Source organism: Macaca fascicularis, chromosome 1 (genome assembly GCF_037993035.2).
Source record: "Macaca fascicularis isolate 582-1 chromosome 1, T2T-MFA8v1.1".
In the NCBI taxonomy this organism is placed as follows: domain Eukaryota; kingdom Metazoa; phylum Chordata; class Mammalia; order Primates; family Cercopithecidae; genus Macaca; species Macaca fascicularis.
The window spans coordinates 212,597,038-212,617,856 of record NC_088375.1 but is presented as its reverse complement, the minus strand read 5'-3'; the positions used below and the strand labels follow the sequence as shown (position 1 = coordinate 212,617,856).

The window sequence follows — 20,819 nt, the reverse complement described above, 5'->3', positions numbered from 1 at the left end:
AGGCCCTCCGTGATTAAGGTTCCTGATTCCTCTCTGACTTCATCTCTTAGGCCTGTACATTTTAGCTTTCTGGCCAGCCTTCAGGCCTGCAGGCACCTGCTCCAGGACCTTTATTCTTACCCTTCCTTTTGCTGGTAACACTTCCCGTCAGACACCTCATGCTTTTCTTCATCACCTCCTTTGAGACCTTACTCACACTTAGCTTCTCGGTGAGTCCCTTCCTGGCCACCCTCTGTAAGGTCTCAGCACCCCACCCCTGGTTTCCATGCAGTATTTTTCTCCCATAGTGCTTCTCATATGATATAGTATCTACTTTAGTAATTTACTTTATTTCTGCTTTGTCTTCCCTGTTAGAATGCAAGAGTCATGAGGGGCAAGCTGTTAGTTTTTCTTTTCCCACTGCTGCATCCATGGGACTTAGACTAGTACTTGGCAAAAGTAGGCCCTCAACCGGTATTTGCTGAGTGAATGAATTTCGTAAGTACTCTTTTCAGGCATGGGGTATTGTAAATATACGCACCCCTGTCATGGGACTTACATCCCACTCGGTAAAACTGACAATAAACAAGTAAATATATAGTATAAATTTAGATAGCAGTTATTGCTATGAAGAAGCATAAAGCAGGGTACACAGTGAGGGGACAGGGCTTGGGGAACACTATTTGTATCATGAGAGAAGGCCTCTGCGAGATGGCATTTGTGGAGAAACCTAAACAAAGTGAGAAATGGAGCCAGTGGAAGACCTAGAAGGACAGCATCCCAAGTGCAGAGCACCTCCCCAGTGGAAATGAGCTTTACCCGCACGACAGACCAGAGAGAGCTAGAAGGGGCTAAAGCAGAGTCAAAGAGGAAGAGCATTAAGCAATAAGGCCAGAGATGCTAGCAAAGGCTGGACCTTGGAGGGTCTTACAAGCCAGGGTGAGGACTTTCGGTTTTTATGTGAAGTGTGTGAGTTTATCCTGCTGTTGTAACAAATTACCACAAATACTGGCCTAAAACAACCCAAATATGTTCTTTTACCATTCTGGAAGATAGCAATCCAGGATGGATCTCATGAGGCTAAATTCAAGCTTTCAGCAGAGTTCCTCCTGGAGGCTCTAGGGGAGATCTCATTCCTTGCCTTTCCAGCCCCTAGAGGTTGCCTGCATTCCTTGGCTCTTGGCCACATCACCCCAACCTCTGCCTCCATCGCCATGCCTCCTTTTCTGCTCCTCTTCCTCCCTCTTATGAGGACCCCTGCGATTACATTGGGCCCACCTGGATAATCCAAGACAACCCCCCATCACAAGATCCTTAATCCAGTCACATTCACAAAGTCCTTTTGCCATGTATGGTAACATACACACAGGTTTCAGGAATTAGGACATGGACATCTTCGGGGCCCATTATCCCACTTACCACATGAAGCCATAGAAGGATTTTGAGCAGAGAATGAGTGGTAGGATCTAATTTACATTTTCAGAAGTTAATCCTGGCCACTCCAGACAATAAGCTATAGTAGGGCAAGAGGGAAACAGAAAGCTATTAGAGCCATCCAGTGTAGAGATGATATAGTTTTCAACTAGAGTTGTGTTAGTGGGGGTTGTAAAGAACGTTCAAGTTTTAGGATATATTTTTGAAAATGGAGGTAACAAGACTCATGGTGGATTGAATGTGGGATGTGAAGGAAAGAAAGGAAGTAAAGGAACTGAAGGCTTTGGGGCTTTGCCATGAGCAACTGAGTGATGCTGCCATTGACTGAGATTGGGGAGTATGTGGGTGGTGGCTGTGGGGAGGGTGGGGATAGAGCATTGGGAGCTCTGTTTTGGGTTCCCAAAACAGATGAGGACTTTTGGTTTTTCTGTGAAGTGTGTTAGTTTATCCTGCTGCTGTAACAAATTACCACAAATAGTGGCCTCTCTGATGCATTGGAGATACCTACTAGACATCCAGGTGGAGAGCAGGGCAGTGGGGAGTTGGACATACGGATCTGGAGTTCTGGGGAAAGATGCAAGCTGGAGCTATACTACAGGAGGCATCCATTACAGATGGTGTATGAGGCACTGAGAGATCATCTAGAAACTGAGGATTGAGAACGTCAAGGACTATGCCCCAGGCTCCTCAATAATTTCACCTCTCCATTCAAGGAACCCTTTTTTCCCTAACAAAATCTTATTTTGCAGCCCAATACATAAACACTGAAAATGAGGCTGCTTGCCCTAGTTGTGGTAGACCTGGGATCCGGGGTTCTGGAGCCTTGCCTCACCGATTGCCCTGTTTGCTCTCTTGGCCCATAAGGGAGCTTGGAGGTTCAATTGGTCTAGCATTTCTCACAAATGCCAGTTCTCCGGATTTGTTCCTTACCCACATTTTCTAACAATCTTTGGCAGTCTGGTCATTATTTCCTCATTATGCGCATGTGAAAACAGAGAAACCGAGGGATACATAATAACTTTATAGCAAGCGACTGAAAGAAGGCTTTCATTCTTCTCTGTATCCACGTATCTCACCTTTGTGTGCAGTTGCAAATCCAGACGGTATATGTTGCAAGGGGATCCAAACCCACTAATTTCTGGGCACAGGGATGTATCTGGTTGCGGGAATAGAGTACGCTCTTTCATACTTGCGGTGACTGATGAACAGATGGCTTGTCTTGTGCAGCGAGAACTCCGTCCTTACTCCTTTGTCCAACCACACTCGCACCTTCTGTGTGATCGGCTGTGTTTGTGAGGTGCCATGTGACGAGACAGCTCAGATCTCACCCAGCGTATTGCAGACTGCCTGATGTTTTAATGTCATCCACCAGATGATATTTCCCTGATACGTGCTGTAGAATTAGATTTTGTTTGTAGCCATGCCATAAATGTTTAGTGCTGACTCTAATAAGCTCCTGTGTATTTGCAGGGAAAATGTATGCGTGCCAGTACTGTGATGCTGTGTTTGCCCAGTCCATTGAGCTGTCCCGCCACGTGAGGACCCACACTGGGGACAAGCCCTATGTCTGCAGGGACTGTGGCAAGGGCTTCCGGCAAGCCAATGGCCTCTCCATCCATCTGCATACCTTTCACAGTATGTACTGAGGCTGTGGATCTCAAGCCCTCGATGCCAGCCTGGCACTGGGAAAGCATGTCACAATTGCAGCAGAGTTGTCAATCCATCAGACCCAAGCTCCATTCAGTGTCTTCCCCTTACCTGTTCCCCTGCAAAACCCAGAGTCCCTCCTTCCTAGTTCAGGAAGAATCTCATTTTAAGGTTTCTCATATGATGCTTATTTCTCTCTGGCCAGGCTGCTTCCCTGTCTTCCTTTTTAGCCTACCCGGCACCATTTGTCCAACAGAGGCAAATTCTGTTTGAAGGGAAAAGCCTCTATAACTGATTGGCTCACAGAGCACTGGAATATTTCCATGAGTCTGTCTTCCATCTGCCTTTTCCCATAGGAGCAGTCCAGACACTTTCTGAGTTAATGTCTACCATCGTGAGTGGGCCTTGGTTATGTTCCCTTCAAAACCTCCTGCCCAGCATTCTCTTCCGAGTGCCGTTGTATTTCACACAGTTGGTGGGGTCTGCCCCTGTCTTTCTCCCCTTCTGTGAGAACTGACACAGACAAAAACACACTTGTATTCGGCGTGCATGTGTGCATGGGCACACACACACACATATATACACACACACACAGGAAGGAAGGACAAAGAAGTTCTGTGATTCCTCATTACACCATCGGGAAATCGCCAGCATGGCATTTGGCTGGCCACATCACATTTTCTTCAGCCTCTCTTGTTGAAGCAGGAGTGTAATCAGCACAGCACAGCAGGGGAGTTAAGAGCTTGGAGTCTGGAATCACACAGGCTCGGACTTGAATCTTGACCCTGACGCTTACTTTCCTTGAGGCCTTAAACAAATTTATTTACCATTCTAAGCCTCTTATGCCCCTTCTGTAAACTAGAGCAAATAATAATGCCACCACCTTGGATTGTAATTAGAATTGAATGAGATCACATGTAAAGCATGACACTCCACGCCTGACACATAGAAAATGCTCAGTAATGCCAGATATTATTATTATTGGTGACAGGGGCAACCCTCTCAGATGCCATTTGTCACCATCAAAGCTTGTCTTTTTTGCATGCCACGCATCTCACATACTCTTCTTCCCTCCCCACCCCTCTTCCCACACACCAGTTTCTAGCTGTTGGCAGATACAGTGTCTCACAAGTGCGCTTTATGTAAACACATCCAAGTCTGTCATCAGCCAGCCAGCAAGGACTTTGCCAAAGCTCCTATGTGCCCAGCATGTGGCTAGACCCTGGGTGATGCAGGGGAAATAAAGTGTGGCTCTTTCCCTCCAAGGAGTTTACAAGGCTGTCCAGAAAAATCCAGTTACAGTAGGCTTCCAGATGAGAGATTTGGCTTGGATCCAGCGCCACAATTTTGATGTCCTCTTGACCTCTTTAATGACATTCTGCTTTATTCTTCCTTTCCCAGTAGCAATACATGGGCATCAGGAAAGGGGAAGACATTATTAACTTTCAGAAGGGAGAAGACCGAGAATACTTTGCCATACCCTAAACTATATCATCCGTGGCAGGCCTAGCATCCAGGCCCCCCTTTCCCATTTCTTGCCTGTTTCATAGAACCACATTGTTGCTTATAGAAAGCTGCATCAAAGTGTCTTAGAAGATGGTGTAAAACTGAGATTTCAAGAGCTCATGTCCACAGGGAAACTAGTTAGTGATGCTGCTGCATGTCAGAATTCCTGAATTAATCTGAATCAATGCACATAAAAGATTGGCTTGTGAGCAAAAGATTTTATTAAAACATTTTGATTTCTGTTGCTTTAAGAAAAATACCAAAGTTTCCTGCCATAGGATGGCAAATGTATTCTTCATCACTACTAGTTTTTATTTTGGGGGTCTCACTGAAGAGTTGGCATATCCAATTAAGCATGTAGCTCTCAGAGCATGGATTTGGGAGTGAGAGATGGGATTGTTACTCAGTTCAGCCATTTCTTAATAGTGCCCATGGGCAAGATACTGCCTTACTACTCTAAACCTTGATTTTCCTAATCTGTAAAATAGGGATGATAATAGAACCTACTCATAGAGTTATTGGAAGGATTAAGTGAATTAATTTACATAAAGCGCTTAGAATATGCCTGTCATAGAGCACTCATTATGCTAATGTTTTTATTGTTGAATCTAAAGTGGGGAGAAAGGAAGCATCCCTCCACATTGCTGTTGATGACAAAGGAATTAGTGATGCTCTGGGGAATGTGCTGGAAATCCTCTACAGAGAATTAGAAAACTCCAGAATGCCCACTGCAAGCAGGATGAGCCAGGGTGAAACTCCCTGGAAAGTGGTAAAGTGTAATTTAACTTGTAAGATGTAAAATGAGGAATGGAGATGAACTACATGATGCTGCAGAGATAGTTAATCTCAAAACCCTGGAGGAAGCCCACCTCCTGGGATGAAGGTAGGGATAGTCAGGTGACTCCTACACTGATTTCTGATCCTTGGAGTCTGTGACCCTGCCTGTTGTCTAAGCAGAGTCTTCACATTTGTTGCTGTACACAACAACCAGTGTTTCACTGATGGCTGCCTGTGGTGTTTTCATTTCCCCTCCACCTCTTCCTCTCGTGGATGTCCCATGAAACCAGACATAGAAGATCCTTATGACTGCAAGAAGTGCAGGATGAGTTTCCCCACTCTTCAGGATCACCGGAAGCACATCCATGAGGTGCACTCCAAAGAGTACCACCCCTGCCCCACGTGTGGGAAGATCTTTAGTGCCCCGTCCATGCTGGAGCGGCACATGGTCACCCACGTTGGAGGGAAGCCCTTCAGCTGCGGGATCTGCAACAAGGCCTACCAGGTGACCTCAGGTGCCACTGGGAGCTCTTCCCCTAACCCCTGACCTACTCTCCATTTGATCTGCCCTGATGCCTGGGTTGCTGGCTTGCAGATCATATCTTGTATCCAGGATGTGACAATTGGCTGATTCTCATGAAGGATGCAGCTTGTGATCCAGATTCTCTAAGGAGATCTGGTCAGAGTGCTGCAGTTGGGGAGCTCATTATTGGAGCAAGAGTTCATACGCTTCTTCTCTTAGCCAGCAGACTTGTGGTGAACTGAATGCTGCTTTTCCCCTTGGATGCTCACCTTCCATAGAACCCATCACTCCCATGTGTCGAGCATGAGAGCGGCAATGGGGAGTGGAACACTACCTGGAATTACCTTGTTTGGCACAATTAGTGTTTGTTTGTTTAACTTCCAGGGCAGGGCTCAGCCTTTTTACCTTAGGATTTGATATGTAATTGAAGTGAAGCCCCGTATAGAACTAAAAAGAAACTATATCTATCAGAAGCTTTAAAACTACAGAGAAAAGAATGGTCCTTTTGGCATCTATGAGATTTGGGTATAGACAAAGAAGCATAACTGCTAATTTTAGCTCAGCGAAAATTGAGAGCTAACTTTGTGCCAAGGCTCATGTTGTGACATTAGCATTCCGGAATGGAGACCTGGGTTTGAGCCCTAGGATGGCGTGGAATTTTAGGGAAAGTATTCCCAGTGCTGCTCTGGAACCCGGGAAGGAGAGGGACTCTTGCTTACGGGACAAGGGCAGTGTGCACTCTTCCAGCAGCTTGCTCTGCTGTGCCCCAGCTTCCTGGGAAGCCGTGAGATGCAGCTCAGTGGTAAAGCACACAGGTGTTTCAGTTGGAAGGCCCGGGCCTGAGTCCTGGTCCTGCTATCTCCTGATGTTATGATTAGTCATTTAGCCCCTCAGTGCCTCCGCTTCCAGCTCACTAGGAAGACTCTTAACGCCTCCGTCATAGCCTTATTGTAAGGAATGAGCCTGTGAAGGACTCCCGGGAGCCCTGCCCTATAGTGGCTTCCCAATGAATATGTCGTTGCCTTATTCTCACAAACACCAGCCTCTCCTCACATCAGCACCCAGTGTGATAGGTAAGAGTGTGTGATACTAGAAACATCAGCTTACCCAGAAGTGTGTGTGTTTTCGAGCCTCGTGAACTCTCCAGCTTGCTGGAACTTTCTAAGACCTAACACTTGCCAAATTCCTTGCAGCAATTATCTGGTTTGTGGTACCACAATCGGACCCACCACCCTGATGTATTTGCTGCTCAGAACCACCGATCTTCCAAGTTCTCATCACTCCAGTGCAGCTCCTGTGACAAAACCTTCCCCAACACCATTGAGCACAAGAAGCACATCAAAGCAGAGCATGCAGGTGACGTTTGGGTACCGCCGGCAGAGAGTGAGAGGGGCTTGATGGTGTAGCCTCCTGGGTGCCACCAGAAATCCTCACTTCTAATAGTCTAGTGTGGTGTGCGGTGGTCGTTGCCTTTTTCTGCGCCAGCGCACATGAAGGCTGCCACACCAGTCCATAGCAGCAGCAGTCAGTAGCAGCAGCTTGAGTGGCAGTGGTTCTCAAACCTGGAAGCGTAGAGCAGTGTAAGCTCCCACCACTCGTGAGTGAGAACTTATCGCAGCACCTAGGAAGGGTGTCAGCCTCGGTGGTAGGCAGGCCTGAGTGGAAATCCTGATTCCAGCACTTATCAGCTGCATGACCTTGGCAAGTGACTTCTCTTTTCTGAGCCTGTTTTCTTCTCTCCAGAATGGCAGTTATTAAAACCTACTTTGCAGGTAAATTTGGTGATAATCACAGCAGCTGTCAGTTACAGAGTGTTTCCTAGGTGCAAGACACCATGCTAAGCACCTCGTGTATATTTTCTCATTTCATTCTCACAACATCCCTCTGAGCATCCAGGCAGTCTGGATCCAGATCTCCTGCTCTTTACCACTAGATTGTGCAAATATACCATAGGTTATAAGATTCCTGGCACTTGGTAGATGCTTGCTAAGTATTGGCCATCGCCCCAACTCCAGCCCTGTTACTCTTTAGCCTTGGAAAGCCAACCATTTGTTCTTCCCCAGCACGTCTTTCCTTATGCACTTCACAGATATGAAGTTCCATGAATGTGACCAGTGTAAGGAGCTCTTCCCCACGCCAGCCTTGCTGCAGGTTCACGTCAAGTGCCAGCATTCAGGTCAGTACCCCGTCAGCATGCTTCTAGGCTAGACTGCCGGGGCCTGAGTCTCCTCCCCACCACTTGCAGCTTTGCAACCCAGGCTAAATTGCTTAACAAACTTGTGCCTCAGTTTCTTCATCTATAAAATGGGAACAGTTGTAGCACCTGCCTCATAGAGTAGTGTGAAAAACTGAAGGCCTTGGCATCAATAAGCATCCCTTAAGCGGTAACTGTGATTGTCATTGTTATTGCTATATTTCATCAAATCTAAAGTGCCAGTTAAAAATAAATAAATACAATTCCAGTTATAAGATATACCATTTTTATTTATTTATTTTGTCACCCAGCCTGGAGTGCAGTGGTGCAATCTCGGCTCACTCCTTCCATCTCCTGGGTTCAAGCAATTCTCCCTGCCTCAGCCTCCCAAGTAGCTGGGATTACAGGTGCCTGCCACCACGTTCGACTAAATAAGATGTACCATTTTTAATGAACTATTAAGAAAGAAAAACTACTGTCAGTTAAACTGTGCTTTCTTATCACTTAGAATATCTACGTTATTCTAAGTGCTGTTTTGGACTTAAGTTGACATAGATTTTTATCATGTCACTCACTGTAGTGTGCATACATAAAAAGGAAAACATAAAAAATAAACTGATTAAGGGAAGAATCCAGCTTCTCAGAGTAACATTCAATTCAGATTGTCAACAAGCATGTTTTTCCACACAGTGTTTAGTCTGCCATCAAGAACATTGATGATGGAATACGTAATATAAGATTCCATCAAAGAATTGAAGGCCATTGGTTTTGGTCTCTTGAGCATTATGTAAAACTAGTCTACTTTTGATTCCTGCTTTGGGAATATAGCTAACCTTTCATCACTTACCTCCTCCCTTCTAAACCATTTGGTTTCCATGCGTTAAAAACATGCACCATTCCTGTCTTAGGGAGTTTCTTCCAAGCCGTGGACGCCCATTCTGTAAGTCTTGATGCTGCCACTTTTGATGTTCGTGTGCACATTGACAATTGCACCTGACTGCCTTAGCCCACAGAAGTCATAAGGTGCCATCGATCCTATTTCAGAGATGTTAAAATGTATTTCTTAGAATTGATGAAATATAGTATGGTCAGCATGATTATCTGCAGTTGAATGAATAATGGGCTTCTACAGAGACAGATTTAGCCTGAATCTAATACTAATGAAACTGTCGTCTCAGGGCCCCTCACTTGCATGGGACCTTCCAATGCTCTGTCTTTGTCATTTTGTATTATTTTTCTTAAGGCTCCCCAGATTGAACAACCTTCAGGTCCCACAAAATCTGGATCTGCCTCCAAGCCTCGATCCCCATTGCTCCTTCCTCTCATGTCTTCCTGCCCTCGTTTCTCTCATTTTTCCCACAGCCCTCCTCTTCTGTCTCCCTCTCCTCCAGGGTCCCAGCCATTCCGGTGCTTGTACTGTGCTGCTACTTTCCGTTTTCCTGGAGCATTGCAGCACCATGTCACCACAGAGCACTTCAAGCAGTCAGAGACCACCTTCCCATGTGAGCTCTGTGGGGAACTCTTCACCTCCCAGGCCCAGCTTGACAGTCACCTGGAATCTGAGCACCCGAAGGTGATGAGCACGGAAACCCAGGCAGCAGCCTCACAGATGGTGCAGGTGATTCTGGGGCCATCAGCTACACAGAATGCTAACACAGGGTTCCTAAGGCTTCTCTAGAGGTGGCTCTGTCATAGTACCAAGCGATACTCTTTAGGGATCTTGTAGAGAGTCTCTCTGGACTTCTTACAAAGCAGGACAGAAAATTCTAGTCTCCTGGTGGCCACATGGGAAGTGGCCCTTAGGTAGAGCGAGCCTGGAACAAGAATTTCCAAAAGAGGAACAGCTTGGTCCCTCCCCCCAGTGCATACGTCCCTGCCTCCTGAGAAACACCGTGGGGTGTGGTGAGAACTGCAGGAAACCTCAGAGACAGAGGATCTCTTTGTTGGGCAGGGACCAGCCTGCAGTTGAAGCGCTTGGAGAGCGCCTCTGGGCCGGACACAGTACACACTTGCACACACCTGGGCCTCTCCTCTTTACCTGGGTGAAAAAAACGCCTCTTCTTGATATTTCAGGACTAAGCTTGATCCAGCTTCTCTTTGCTTCCCTGATCCTCATTTACTCTTCTCCCCGTCTTCTCCAGAGAGGGTGGGCAGAAAAGGAAGATAAACTCAGGTCCATCCATCACCAGTAATTTGTGGGTGGGTTGGAGAGGAACCATAAACTGGTTGAGGTTTTGGTCTGTTAGACTGTCGCGCTGTCCAGTTCCATAGATCAGTCATTTATAAACCAGGTTCTTGCAGGCCTCTGGGGAACAGAGGGGAAGTTGGGTAGGCAGGACTCCCGTCAACACTCTGCTGTCATATCAACCAAAGGTGCTCTGCTTTTATCTTTTTTGTATATTATGGTTCTTGATAATATGACCTTTGGGGAAAAGGTGGGGCTGGGGGGTCCATTTCTAAAAGAAAAAGAAAGCAAAGCAGTTTGAAAACTACTTTCCTAGATCATTGTTGATTGAACATCACAGTAGATCTCTTCTCTCCTGTAGCACAGAGAAGTAGCTGGGCTTGGCTTCCTCACTCGTTCCTGCTTTCTGCTCTTCGCTGATTCTCAAGAGCAAGGTGGCTGTGGCCTCTGCTTTAAAAATATCAAGGGCATCTAGCTCTTCTGGCGTCTATGGTTCAGAAACACCAACTTGGAGGCTTAGGCAGGAATTGGAAATGCCTGACCACAGACTCATTCTCTCTGAGTTGGAAAGGTTGTCTCTAACAGATTATGCAGATTTGGAAGGGACATAGGTGGGCTGTGGAGAAGAGAAGGGGGCACTGGCCGCCAGGTTGGTGAGCTGAATGAATGCATGGAGTCACAGTTCATCCAGTCTTCCTCCTAAGCTCAATCACTGTGTGGCCTCCTGGGAAGGCTGTGGGCCTGTGAGAGGTCCAGAGACGCTGCCCCAGGCCCGCCTGGGCCTGTGGTGGATCAGTCCCGTTCCCGTGTTCCAGGCATGAGACCAGCTGGCTTCAGTGGCATTCCTCTCACATGGCACTCACCTCTGCACTGTCATCCCAAGACAGGAAAACCCAGTGTGAAAAACGGAGCCTGTGTGCGCTGGTGTGTAATCATAGAGTCCGGGCACCCCGAGATGGCATACTGAGCGAAATTATAGCAATTTAGTGCAGTTATTTAAATGGTTTGCTGGCCTTCTCTTTTGCGTCGCCGGTGGGTTAGACTTGCCTCTTCCCATTAGGCACACGTAATTGCTCTCCTCAGGTGAAAACATAAATATCATCATTACAGCATGAGATGAAAACCATGTAAATCAGGGAGCCAACTGCGAACACTGCCCAGAGCAGCCTCATGGTCTTTCTCTTTCAGGTGATCCAAACCCCAGAGCCGGTGGCCCCGACAGAGCAGGTGATCACTTTGGAGGAGACCCAGCTTGCCGGGTCACAGGTGTTTGTGACGTTGCCAGATTCTCAGGCATCTCAGGCCAGCTCTGAGCTCGTGGCAGTGACTGTGGAGGATTTGCTGGATGGCACGGTGACGCTGATCTGTGGTGAGGCCAAATGAGCAGCCGTTCATCCGGCAGAGCCTTCCTGTGTTTGCAGCTGAGAGGAGGCCCCACAGCTTGCCCTTCGCCCTCCATCCCTGGCTGTCCTGAGTGGTGAGCATCTTAGCTTAGCACCAACCAACACAGTCTCACCTAGAAAACAGACGGAAGCTTCATTGTTCTCATAGAACCAATAGCATCCGAGCCCTCAATACCAACTGCACCATCCTCTGTAGGAGACAGGCCTCCTTCCCCACAGGCCCGCTGCTGCGGCCTCTGTGACACTGTCCATCCCCAAGTGACATGTAGCTTCAGAAGTAGAGTCTGAAAGAGCAGTGGCATGGGAGCTGGTGACCAGGGTACCCCAGGAGGCGCGATGTGCCGACACCCTTCAGTGGGCAGAATGGCAGTTAGATATGGGGCTTGGCCCACAGTGGGGCTGCAAATGCTGCCAGTGCCTCTGGCCATTTAAAGTGAGAGGGGCACCAACAGACAATTCAGGGACCTCAGGTGTGAGCACACTTGGCCCCTTCTTCAGTCCTATCATCCTGCCCTCCGCTGGGGTTCCCCCTGCACCCAGTGGCCATGCCCAGCACCCTGCTGATGGCTATAGGACACGTAGCCCTCATTTCCATGCCTGGTAACGCCTTGTCAGTTGTCAGCCCTTCCCAAAACAAAGCTTTGGAGTTTCTGCTGGACGTGTTGAATGTGAGGCATCAGCTGCTAGCCAGTCTCTGCCTTTCCAGGACATTCTTCTTGGTATTCCTTACCTGAAGGCTGGTTCCCACAGCTCTTCCGTGTCATCTTCATCCCCTTCCTTTAATCAAAGGCTGAAATCTGCCTGACTTGGCAGCCTCGCTCCCTCTGGGTCACGTGGTGCAGACCGTGACCAGCACCAGGCAGGCAGTCCTGTCTGCGTGTGGAGGAGCAGCCGTGACTGCCCGTGGCTCTGCTGCCATGCACTCCCTGCCTTGGGAGTGGCCTGCTGCCTCACCTCCCCAAGGCCGCCACACTTATTGCAGGTCAGCAATCCTTTGGAGTCCGAATTTCACAAAGCTTTTTTATCTTCAGTTCCGAAAATATAATCTGATAATTAATGGTTTGTGGAATCCATTATGAAGTGCAATTAGATAGATGTAGGCTCCTGCCGTTGGAAAGAATGACTAGCATTTATCTTCTTTTCCTTCCACGCCAAAGGTTGGAGTCTGCTGGTGTGGTGCTTACACACCAGGCAGGGCTCTCTGCCACCGTGTGTGGCTTGACCCCCTGTGGAGGGGAGTGCCTGGTTGGATCCCACATTGGCAGAGATGGGGCCACCTCTTCCTTCCAGGCACATCTCACATTGCCATGTACAGAGGCAGGGGTCACTTTTGGTCACCATGGAAGCTTTTATTGCTCCCACATGGTCAGGTCTTACCCTGCTTGAAGCACAGAAGGCACAGACTTACTGACCAGCACACCCACTGACTGGCATCTGCTGGCTTTGTGCAGCCAGCCCCGACAGTTTTCACAGCGAGCGCCAGCTCCGGCCAGCCTGGGACAGCTCATCCCAGCCAACTACACCTGCCTCTGGTCCTGTCCACATTCTGATATGTAGGTCACTTGAGCTTGTCAATTAGGGTTCTGCCATTCTGAAATAAATGAAGTTTCTAAAGGAGAGTCGGCCTCAGAAGCCAAAAACTGACCAGAAGATGGTGCTCAAACCTTTAAGACTTCATCTCCATGTGAAGGGCTCACTGTTTCTACCAAGGCTGTCCCTGTGTTAAGGCTTTTCCGTCCTGGGAACGTCAGACTGGGAGAGCTCTTGATCTGCAGGTGGCAAAATGGCACTGAATATCCCCTTGGCACCAGAGAAAACCCACTGAAAGATGGTAGAGTGGCACATGCTTACAGGGCATTGGTGCCAAGCCCAGTGGATGAGAATACAGCCCCTCACAAGCTGTGGGATGGGGCTTGGGAGCCGCAGTGAATGTCACTAAAATTTCTTCCAAAACAAAACAAGAAATAATTGCTGAGAGCTTATAGGGAAGTAATTAAAAAAAAAAAAAAAACAACTCTTCGGAATCAAGAGGGCTGTAAGTTTTGAATTCAAGTGTCAGATCCTTTCAAGCACTGAGAAATTCTTTCTCAGGTTTCTGTTTTTGGGGGAGACAGGGTCTGGAATACAGTGACACGATCTTGGCTCACGGCAACCTCTGCGGGCTCAAGCGATCCTCCCGCCACAGCTTCCCAAGTAGCTGGGACCACAGACATGAGCCACCACTGCTGGCCAGTTTGTTTTGTTTTGTTTTTGTAGAGACGGGGTCTGGCCGTGTTGCCCAGGCTGGTTTCAAACTCCTGAGCTCAAGCCGTTATCCCACCTGGGCCTCCCAAAGTGCTGGGATTACAGACATGAGCCACGACGCCTGGCCAGGTTTCTGCTAGAGACCCAGATTGTGACAAGACATTTGTTTTCTTTGGAATCACCAGATTTGCAGCTTACTGTGCCGAGAGTGGACTGGCTACTGGGGCCCATCGGATGCCCTCTGGCCCGTGGCACACACAGCAGAAGGCACAAACCCAGTGCTGGTTCTCATCAAGAAAGAGGGGAAGGCCCCTCCTGAGTTCACGGTCTGCTCTGAGCAGGCTCCGCACTGGCTGACTGATTTTATGGTCTTGCTCTCTAGAGAAGCCCAGATGGATCTTATTATAGGAAAACTTTCTGACTCTGCTTGGCCATTTTATCCTTTTCTCCTGCTTCTACCCAAGAGACCTGAATTGCCGCCACAGAGGACAGTGTTCGTGTGGTCTCCTGAGTCCACATCACTCGCTTCTGTGGGGTCCCGGTGCTGTATTTGCCTCGTGCCCCATAGGGTGCTGCCCTTATGGCCTCTGGACTGAACTCTGGGGCCTTTGGGGTGGTATGAAGGAGTCCGTGGGCTTCTTAGAACACATGGATCTGTTCGGTGGGTCCCCAGACCTCTGCTCCCAGAGCTCATGTCCCAGCTGGTGAGGAGGGAAAGGCAGTCAGATTCCAGGCCGGAGTGTGATTCTGTGGGAATACTGGGGTCAGTTAGGGAATAGGACTTACCCATTGTAGGTAAGTGAGACAGCAAATAGATGATTCAAGAGCAAGGATTACTGCAGGAAGGTGAGACTCCTGTCGACGCACATTAGCAGAACCTGGAACCAGAGGGCAGGGACCAGGGGTCTTTACTCGTTTCTTTTATGGGTAAAGAGACATGAAGAGACAGCCTGTCTCAGAAGCTCTGTGTTTGGGAAGCTTTGAGCCCAGTGAGTAGCAGGGTCTGCAGTATGAATACCTTTCCCTGGCGATCCGGGTCTCCTCTAAGGAAGTCTTCTGACTTCCAACTGACCACAGGAGGCACGCCAGCTTCATCCCTCGGGCTAGAGTTCTGATAATCGGGGCTGAGGGGTAAAATAAAATCCAGTCAGACAGACAGTGGGGAGACAGGTCCCTGCTCTTTATTTGCAGGATCAATCAGGGACTCCCAGAAAGGAAGGAGAATGGTGAGGGGGCCCTAAGCTGGTGACGTGGTCACTACAAGCTGAAGACAGGCTGATGGGGTGGCGGATGTGCCTTTAAACCTCACGTGCCTGGAAGCTGCGCATTGACCAAAGGAGGGAGGGAATTGCCAACCATGCACAGAGTGGGCAGGCGGTTCCAGGAGACAAGCAGCATGTTATTAAATTGGGCCTAGGCAGTTGGACGATAATGGAGAAAATGCAGGGATGCTATAATGAGTCCTCCCCAAGGGCGAGTTCAGCACCTGAGCCCTGTTCTGCTTGTATCCCAGTGACACTTGGGAGGTAGAAGAAACTGGGAGTAAGAGGACAGTTTGGGGCTGAAGGGAGTGTCAGAGGCAAGTGGATCCTTGTTTTGTTGTCACGGAAACTTTGAGGCTGGTGGGACTTAGGCCAAAAGCTCAGAAGCACAGCCAAAATGTAGAAGCTTGCTACTCCTACGACTCGGCCTATAAAGAAGAGAGAAGCTGTCTGTACTTTGGGAACTACATTGTTGAAGGGAAAAAATCACTCCCTGCCTAATTAAGTTGCTTCCAAATTGGGGGAATGTGTGTCATTTCCTTTACCAAGGCCAATCAGCCCTGCTTCCACCATGGTCAGGACAGCCAGCTCCTACGTGATGCCGTATAAATTGGATTACAAACCATATTCATGTTCAACTTGCACTAATCTATATAAATAAAATATGTACTTTGAAAAAAATTAGGCTACGTGAGTTTCAAATGGACTGTGATGTTATAGACCTGCTTTCTCTTTGGTTCTGGGCCAGTGTCAGACGGGGACCGGCGTGATGGGCCTGGTGTCCTAGGGGCCATTTGTGTACCTTGTGGCCGTGTTAACATGGCCTAGGGGAAAGAAAGCTCTCCCGTCATGTGGAGTCTCATTCCTAAACCCTCCTTCCCAGGGAGCGAGTGTAGGGCAGGGTTTCAGAGCACAGGCTTTGGTGTCCAGCCTGGGTACATCCAGCTGTCCTGCTGTCTAACTGTGACATTGTGTGAGATGCTTACCCTCTCTGAGCTCCCTCCTCCTGGCCCCCAACTTTATTATAAAATGGAGAAATGATTGTGCTTACTCTACAGAATTGTAGTATGATTTAAAAGTCTGGAATTAATGTATTTAATGTAGAAAATTTTAACTTTTATTAATAAAAATTTTTTGCATGCAAGTCAACTATTCCCTGCATTCTCTGGCACTAAAGAGAATGTTCATTCCTGTATCTTTATGTAGTCTTTCTTTTTCCTCTGAATCCTTAGGGGATCCTTATAACACCCACTTTTCATTTATCTCTTGAATCTCAACTGCTCCCAAAGTACAAAGTGCTGAGCAGATAGCTGTAAAATAAACTAAACCTTTCTCGGTGAACAGCTGGAAATGTCACATTGCTGGCAGCCAACAAGGAAATAAGAACAGGAGACCCGGATGGGATGTACCTGATTTCTGCAGGAAGCACCCAGTGTTTAAGACGAGGGGAGGTGCATTAGATCCCGCAGCCCTGCTGCTGCAGAGAGCAGGGGAGTTGGGGAGGTTCTGTGCTCACGCCTCCTGGGACAGTTCTGGAGGAGCACAGATGGACCCTTGTTCAGAGCTCGCAAGTGAGTTGAGGAAGGAATGCTCCCCTGCCTAAATGCTGTCTTTGGAGAGCAGGGCTGGAGCTGCCCGTGTCATATTTTGGGCAGTAGTCCCAAGAGTGTCCCAGCCAGCTGCAGTGGGTAATTGTAACATGCAGTTGGACCCCAGCCACAAAGTTGAAGGTATGCAGAGGTGAAGTGCTGCTGCAGGTTGGGTGGGATGGAGCAGAGGTAGGAAGTGGGCTGAGGGGTTCCCTCGGTGATCTTCCGGGCCAGGGTGGCTGGCTGGAAGGACTCAGCAGCACAGTGGAGAAGACACGGGCTTGGGAGCTTCCCAGCTCCACGTCTTACTAGACAGATGACCTTGGGCGAGTTTTTCCTGACAGTGACTGTGAGAAGAAAGTTAACATTTGTAAAATATCTGACAGAATATAGATGCTTCGTAGATGATGGCTGTTCATGTTTATAATATTTTAGAAGGGCCTGGAGGAAGAGCCAGGGCAGAGGAGAACTGGAAAGGAGGTGCCTAATGTATCCTAGATACAGGGTCTGGAACCCAGTGCAGGGGTCTCCAAAACCAGGATAAGAGGAAGCATAAATCCAGAGACCTCAGCCCAGACCAGAGTGAACAGTGATCTGAGGGGAACAGGATCTCCCCAGGTTGGTACAGGGACTCTCAGCTGTTGGGCACTACAGCAGAGGGGTCACATCTGAGTAAAGGCAGAAACCTGGGCATGTTGGGTGGGGACACATCCAGTGAGAGCAAAGGAAATGGAAAAACTAAGTCCGCAGTGATTTTTGGCCTCTCTGCCTCTTTAGTGTTTACTGTCTGTCCTTTTCTCCATAGGCTTATGCTCAGGATATGTTTGGAATGAAAGGGAAAAGGGGCTTGTGGCGCCATGCAGACGTGCCCTAGACCAGGACCTTTGCTCTTCATTAAGAGATGAAGAGGTTATAAGGATGTGGACATAGAAACCAAGTTCATGTTCTCGAGAATGTTCTGCAGGCTTTTCTTCATGCATCTGTCCTGCCTTTTGGCCTTTCACCCAGGGCAGGTGTAGGTCCCATGCCCACCAAGACCTCTGTATCTCCTCCGCGTACTCAGACTGGACAGTACTCAGTGGACGCTTAGCAGATGCTGCCGACTGCTGGAGACGGGGACTCTGACCTTGGACTCGCTCTTCCGAGGGTAGAGGAGCTGCTTCCTATTCTGCAGCTCTGCACCACATGTTCAGTGTGAACTGTTTTCTAGCCAGTCGTGGAATACGCTATTATTCCATCTACTCTCCATCCACCTCATGTCTGCAACCTTGTGAGGCAGAGAGAGCCAGCACTTGGCGGGGTTGCGTGTGCTGCTAGAATCCTGAGCTCCATCGTGGAGAAAGAACTTCCCCAGCTTTCCCTGTCGCTCCCTAAATCTGTATTCTGCAATGTCCCAAATTCATCTACTACACAATGGAAACCCTAGGTATGCAGTTGTGTATTTTTGCCTTAATCCTCACACAGCTTCATCTCATTTGAGATTCTAACCAGTATGAGGACAGGGACCACATCCTATTTACTGCCTTGGTTTCTCTGAGAGTTAGGGGTGTGGGTTGGGCACACAGAGGCTCTGCCAGAACCAAGCGGTACCCCTCTTGCTTACCTTCATTTCTCGGCTCTGGGAGAACCCAACTTCCATATTTTATTCTGGTCAGTGAGGCTATACCCCAAGTTACCCGTGGGCTGGTCTATCAGAACATCCTCCTCTCTTTGTCCTCTGAGAAGAGATTAGCAGAAGGCCAAGAGCAGCCAGCCGGCCCTACCACTCCAGCTGCTCTGATCAAACACCATTCCTGCCGCTTCTTCTAGCTCTGGCTCCCCCAGCGCAGGCCAGAAACAGCTGATCAAACACATCAGGACAAGGTCAGTCCAGGGACCCACGATCCCCTCCACGGGAGATTTCACAGCCCTGCCATCAGGAGGGTCTGATAAAAATGGGCAGGGGGTGGGGAAGGGTGCCTATGGGGCTGGCACGGGAGCAAACAGCTTTTCATGTTGTTTAAGGTTGAAACACCTGTGCTCCATGCAGGGTCCACACCAAGCCAGCATTTCCAGAAAGGCAGGGCTGGAGCTGAGGAGACGGGAGCTGTGTGTGCACGTATGAGTATGTGGGGGTGACAGAGATGTCAAGTAAGAGCACATGTGGGTTTGGGAGCATGGGATTATTAGATTGTCACAGGATGACTTAAGATCCTCCCTCGCTAAACTGTGACCCCTTCAAGGGCACGGACTGTGCATTATCCTCGTTCTCTGTCTTACATGCACACGTGTGTACCCAGCAGTTAGCCTGGCACATCAGGTGCCTGAGTGCACAGATGTGTTAGACCTGAAGTTCTGGGACTCGGTAAGGTCCTGTTACCAGGCTAAAATGGTGCCTGGCTCCTGCTCCTACAGGACTCATCAGCCAGGTAAGGATTATATATGAGAAACAGGTACCAAAAACACCCATGCCCGTCCAGACTCAAGACCCAAAGATCCCAGCACCTACAAATTCTGTGGGGGTTTTGGTTGGTTGGTTGGTTTGTTGGTCTTTTTCATGGGTATGGGAAGGAAGAAGAAGATTAATATTTTTTAGACATAGGCCAGGCGTGGTGGCTCACGCCTGTAATCCCAGCACTTTGGGAAGCCGAGGCGGGCGGATCATCTGAGGTCAGGAGTTCGAGACCATCCTGGCCAACATGGTGAAACCCCATCTCTACTAAAAATACAAAATTAGCCAGGCATGGTGGCGCATACCTGTAGTCCTAGCTACTTGGGAGGCTGAGTCAGGAGAATCACTTGAACCCAGGAGGTGGAGGCTGCAGTGAGCTGAGATTGCACCACTGCACTCCAGCCTGGAGAAGACAGAGCGAGACTCCATCTCAAAAAAAAAAAAAAAAAAGAAATATTATCCTAATTAATGATTGGTGTTATTACTTGCTTACATTAGACACTGGATGAAGAACTTTTTGTAATTTTTTTTTTTTTTTTTTTGAGACAAAGTCTTATTCTGTTGCCCAGGCTGGAGCGTGGTGGTGTAATCTCGGCTCACTGCAACCTCCACCTCCCAGATTCAAGCCATTCTCCTGCCTAAGCTTCCGAAGTAGCTGGGATTACAGGCGTGCACCACCACACCTGGCTAATGTTTGTATTTTTAGTAGAAACGGTGTTTCACCATGGTGGCCAGGCTGGTCTTGAACTCCTGACTTCAGGCGATCCACTCACTTCGGACCCGCGAAGTGTTGGGATTACAGGCATGAGCCACCATGCCTGGCTCAGTAATTCTTATTTCTCAGAATTCTAGCACCAGCTCCACAACGTAGGTGCTGTTATCATCCCTGTATTACAGATGGGGAAACCAACACCAGAGAGGTGAAGTTGCTATGTAGTGAGAGAGCAGCAGCGTAGCTGGGATCCGAACCCAGCTGTCTGACTCCAGAGTCTGCTCTTAAATCCCTTGCTCTTTTTAAGCATTTCTTGTTTAATACCTAATCAGCCAGAAAATGTGGCTTATCCCCACTTCCCATGCCTTCAGCAGCCTTGCTGTCATACCTGGACTGTCGTCATAGAGCCAAGGACTCTCCACCTGCTCTCTCTCCTTTCCCGTCCCCCCGTCCATCCTGCCTGAGACAGCCAGGCAGGCCTAAAACTCTGCTTTTATCAGCCAGAAATGTGTCCAGGAGCAAAGGGTCATGTCCTTTGCCTTGTGTGGGATCAGTGGCCTGGGTCCTGTCACTTTTTTGAACCCCTATGTTCTTCAGTTTCACCAGTCCTCAGTTGACACTTGACAGCTCACTTGGGGCTCTTCCTTGAGATGCAGGACAGCCAGAGATCCTGGCGCTCAGGAGACGCGTCTTGTATAAGCAGGTAAGCAGCAGAATCGGGAGCAGGGCCGGGCTCTGCGGAGGCCTGAGACCTGCGCTTCTCCCACTGCTGTAGTGGCACTGTGGAGCCTGCCTGGAACAAGCCCCTCCAGCCCAGGGGGCGCATCGTCAATGCAGGGGGCTTCCTGGACCTCACGCTCCCCGGCGGCTTGGGCCATGTGGCCCCAGTGGAGTTCGTGTCTTGTTCTGGCGTCAGCAAAACGGGTTGTCTTT

The 20,819-nt window shown here is 48.7% G+C and overlaps 1 protein-coding gene across 4 annotated transcripts in view; it reads left to right on the top strand.

The window, feature by feature from the left end:
• The window catches only part of ZBTB40 (zinc finger and BTB domain containing 40), an 80,113-nt gene extending 63,815 nt beyond the window's left edge, over nt 1–16,298 (top strand). For 2 of the 4 annotated variants that reach the window (XM_005544507.4, XM_015441124.3), the window contains 6 exons: nt 2,884–3,048; nt 5,634–5,848; nt 7,060–7,222; nt 7,956–8,042; nt 9,452–9,678; nt 11,434–16,298. In XM_005544507.4, coding sequence (XP_005544564.3) covers nt 2,884–3,048; nt 5,634–5,848; nt 7,060–7,222; nt 7,956–8,042; nt 9,452–9,678; nt 11,434–11,628 — 1,052 coding nt within the window. In that variant the 3' untranslated portion in view covers nt 11,629–16,298. The remainder of the gene's footprint in view (nt 1–2,883; nt 3,049–5,633; nt 5,849–7,059; nt 7,223–7,955; nt 8,043–9,451; nt 9,679–11,433) is intronic. The other 2 variants (XM_065528156.2, XM_074017557.1) reach the window with 2 other exon arrangements.
• The last annotated feature ends 4,521 nt before the right edge of the window (nt 16,299–20,819 follow it).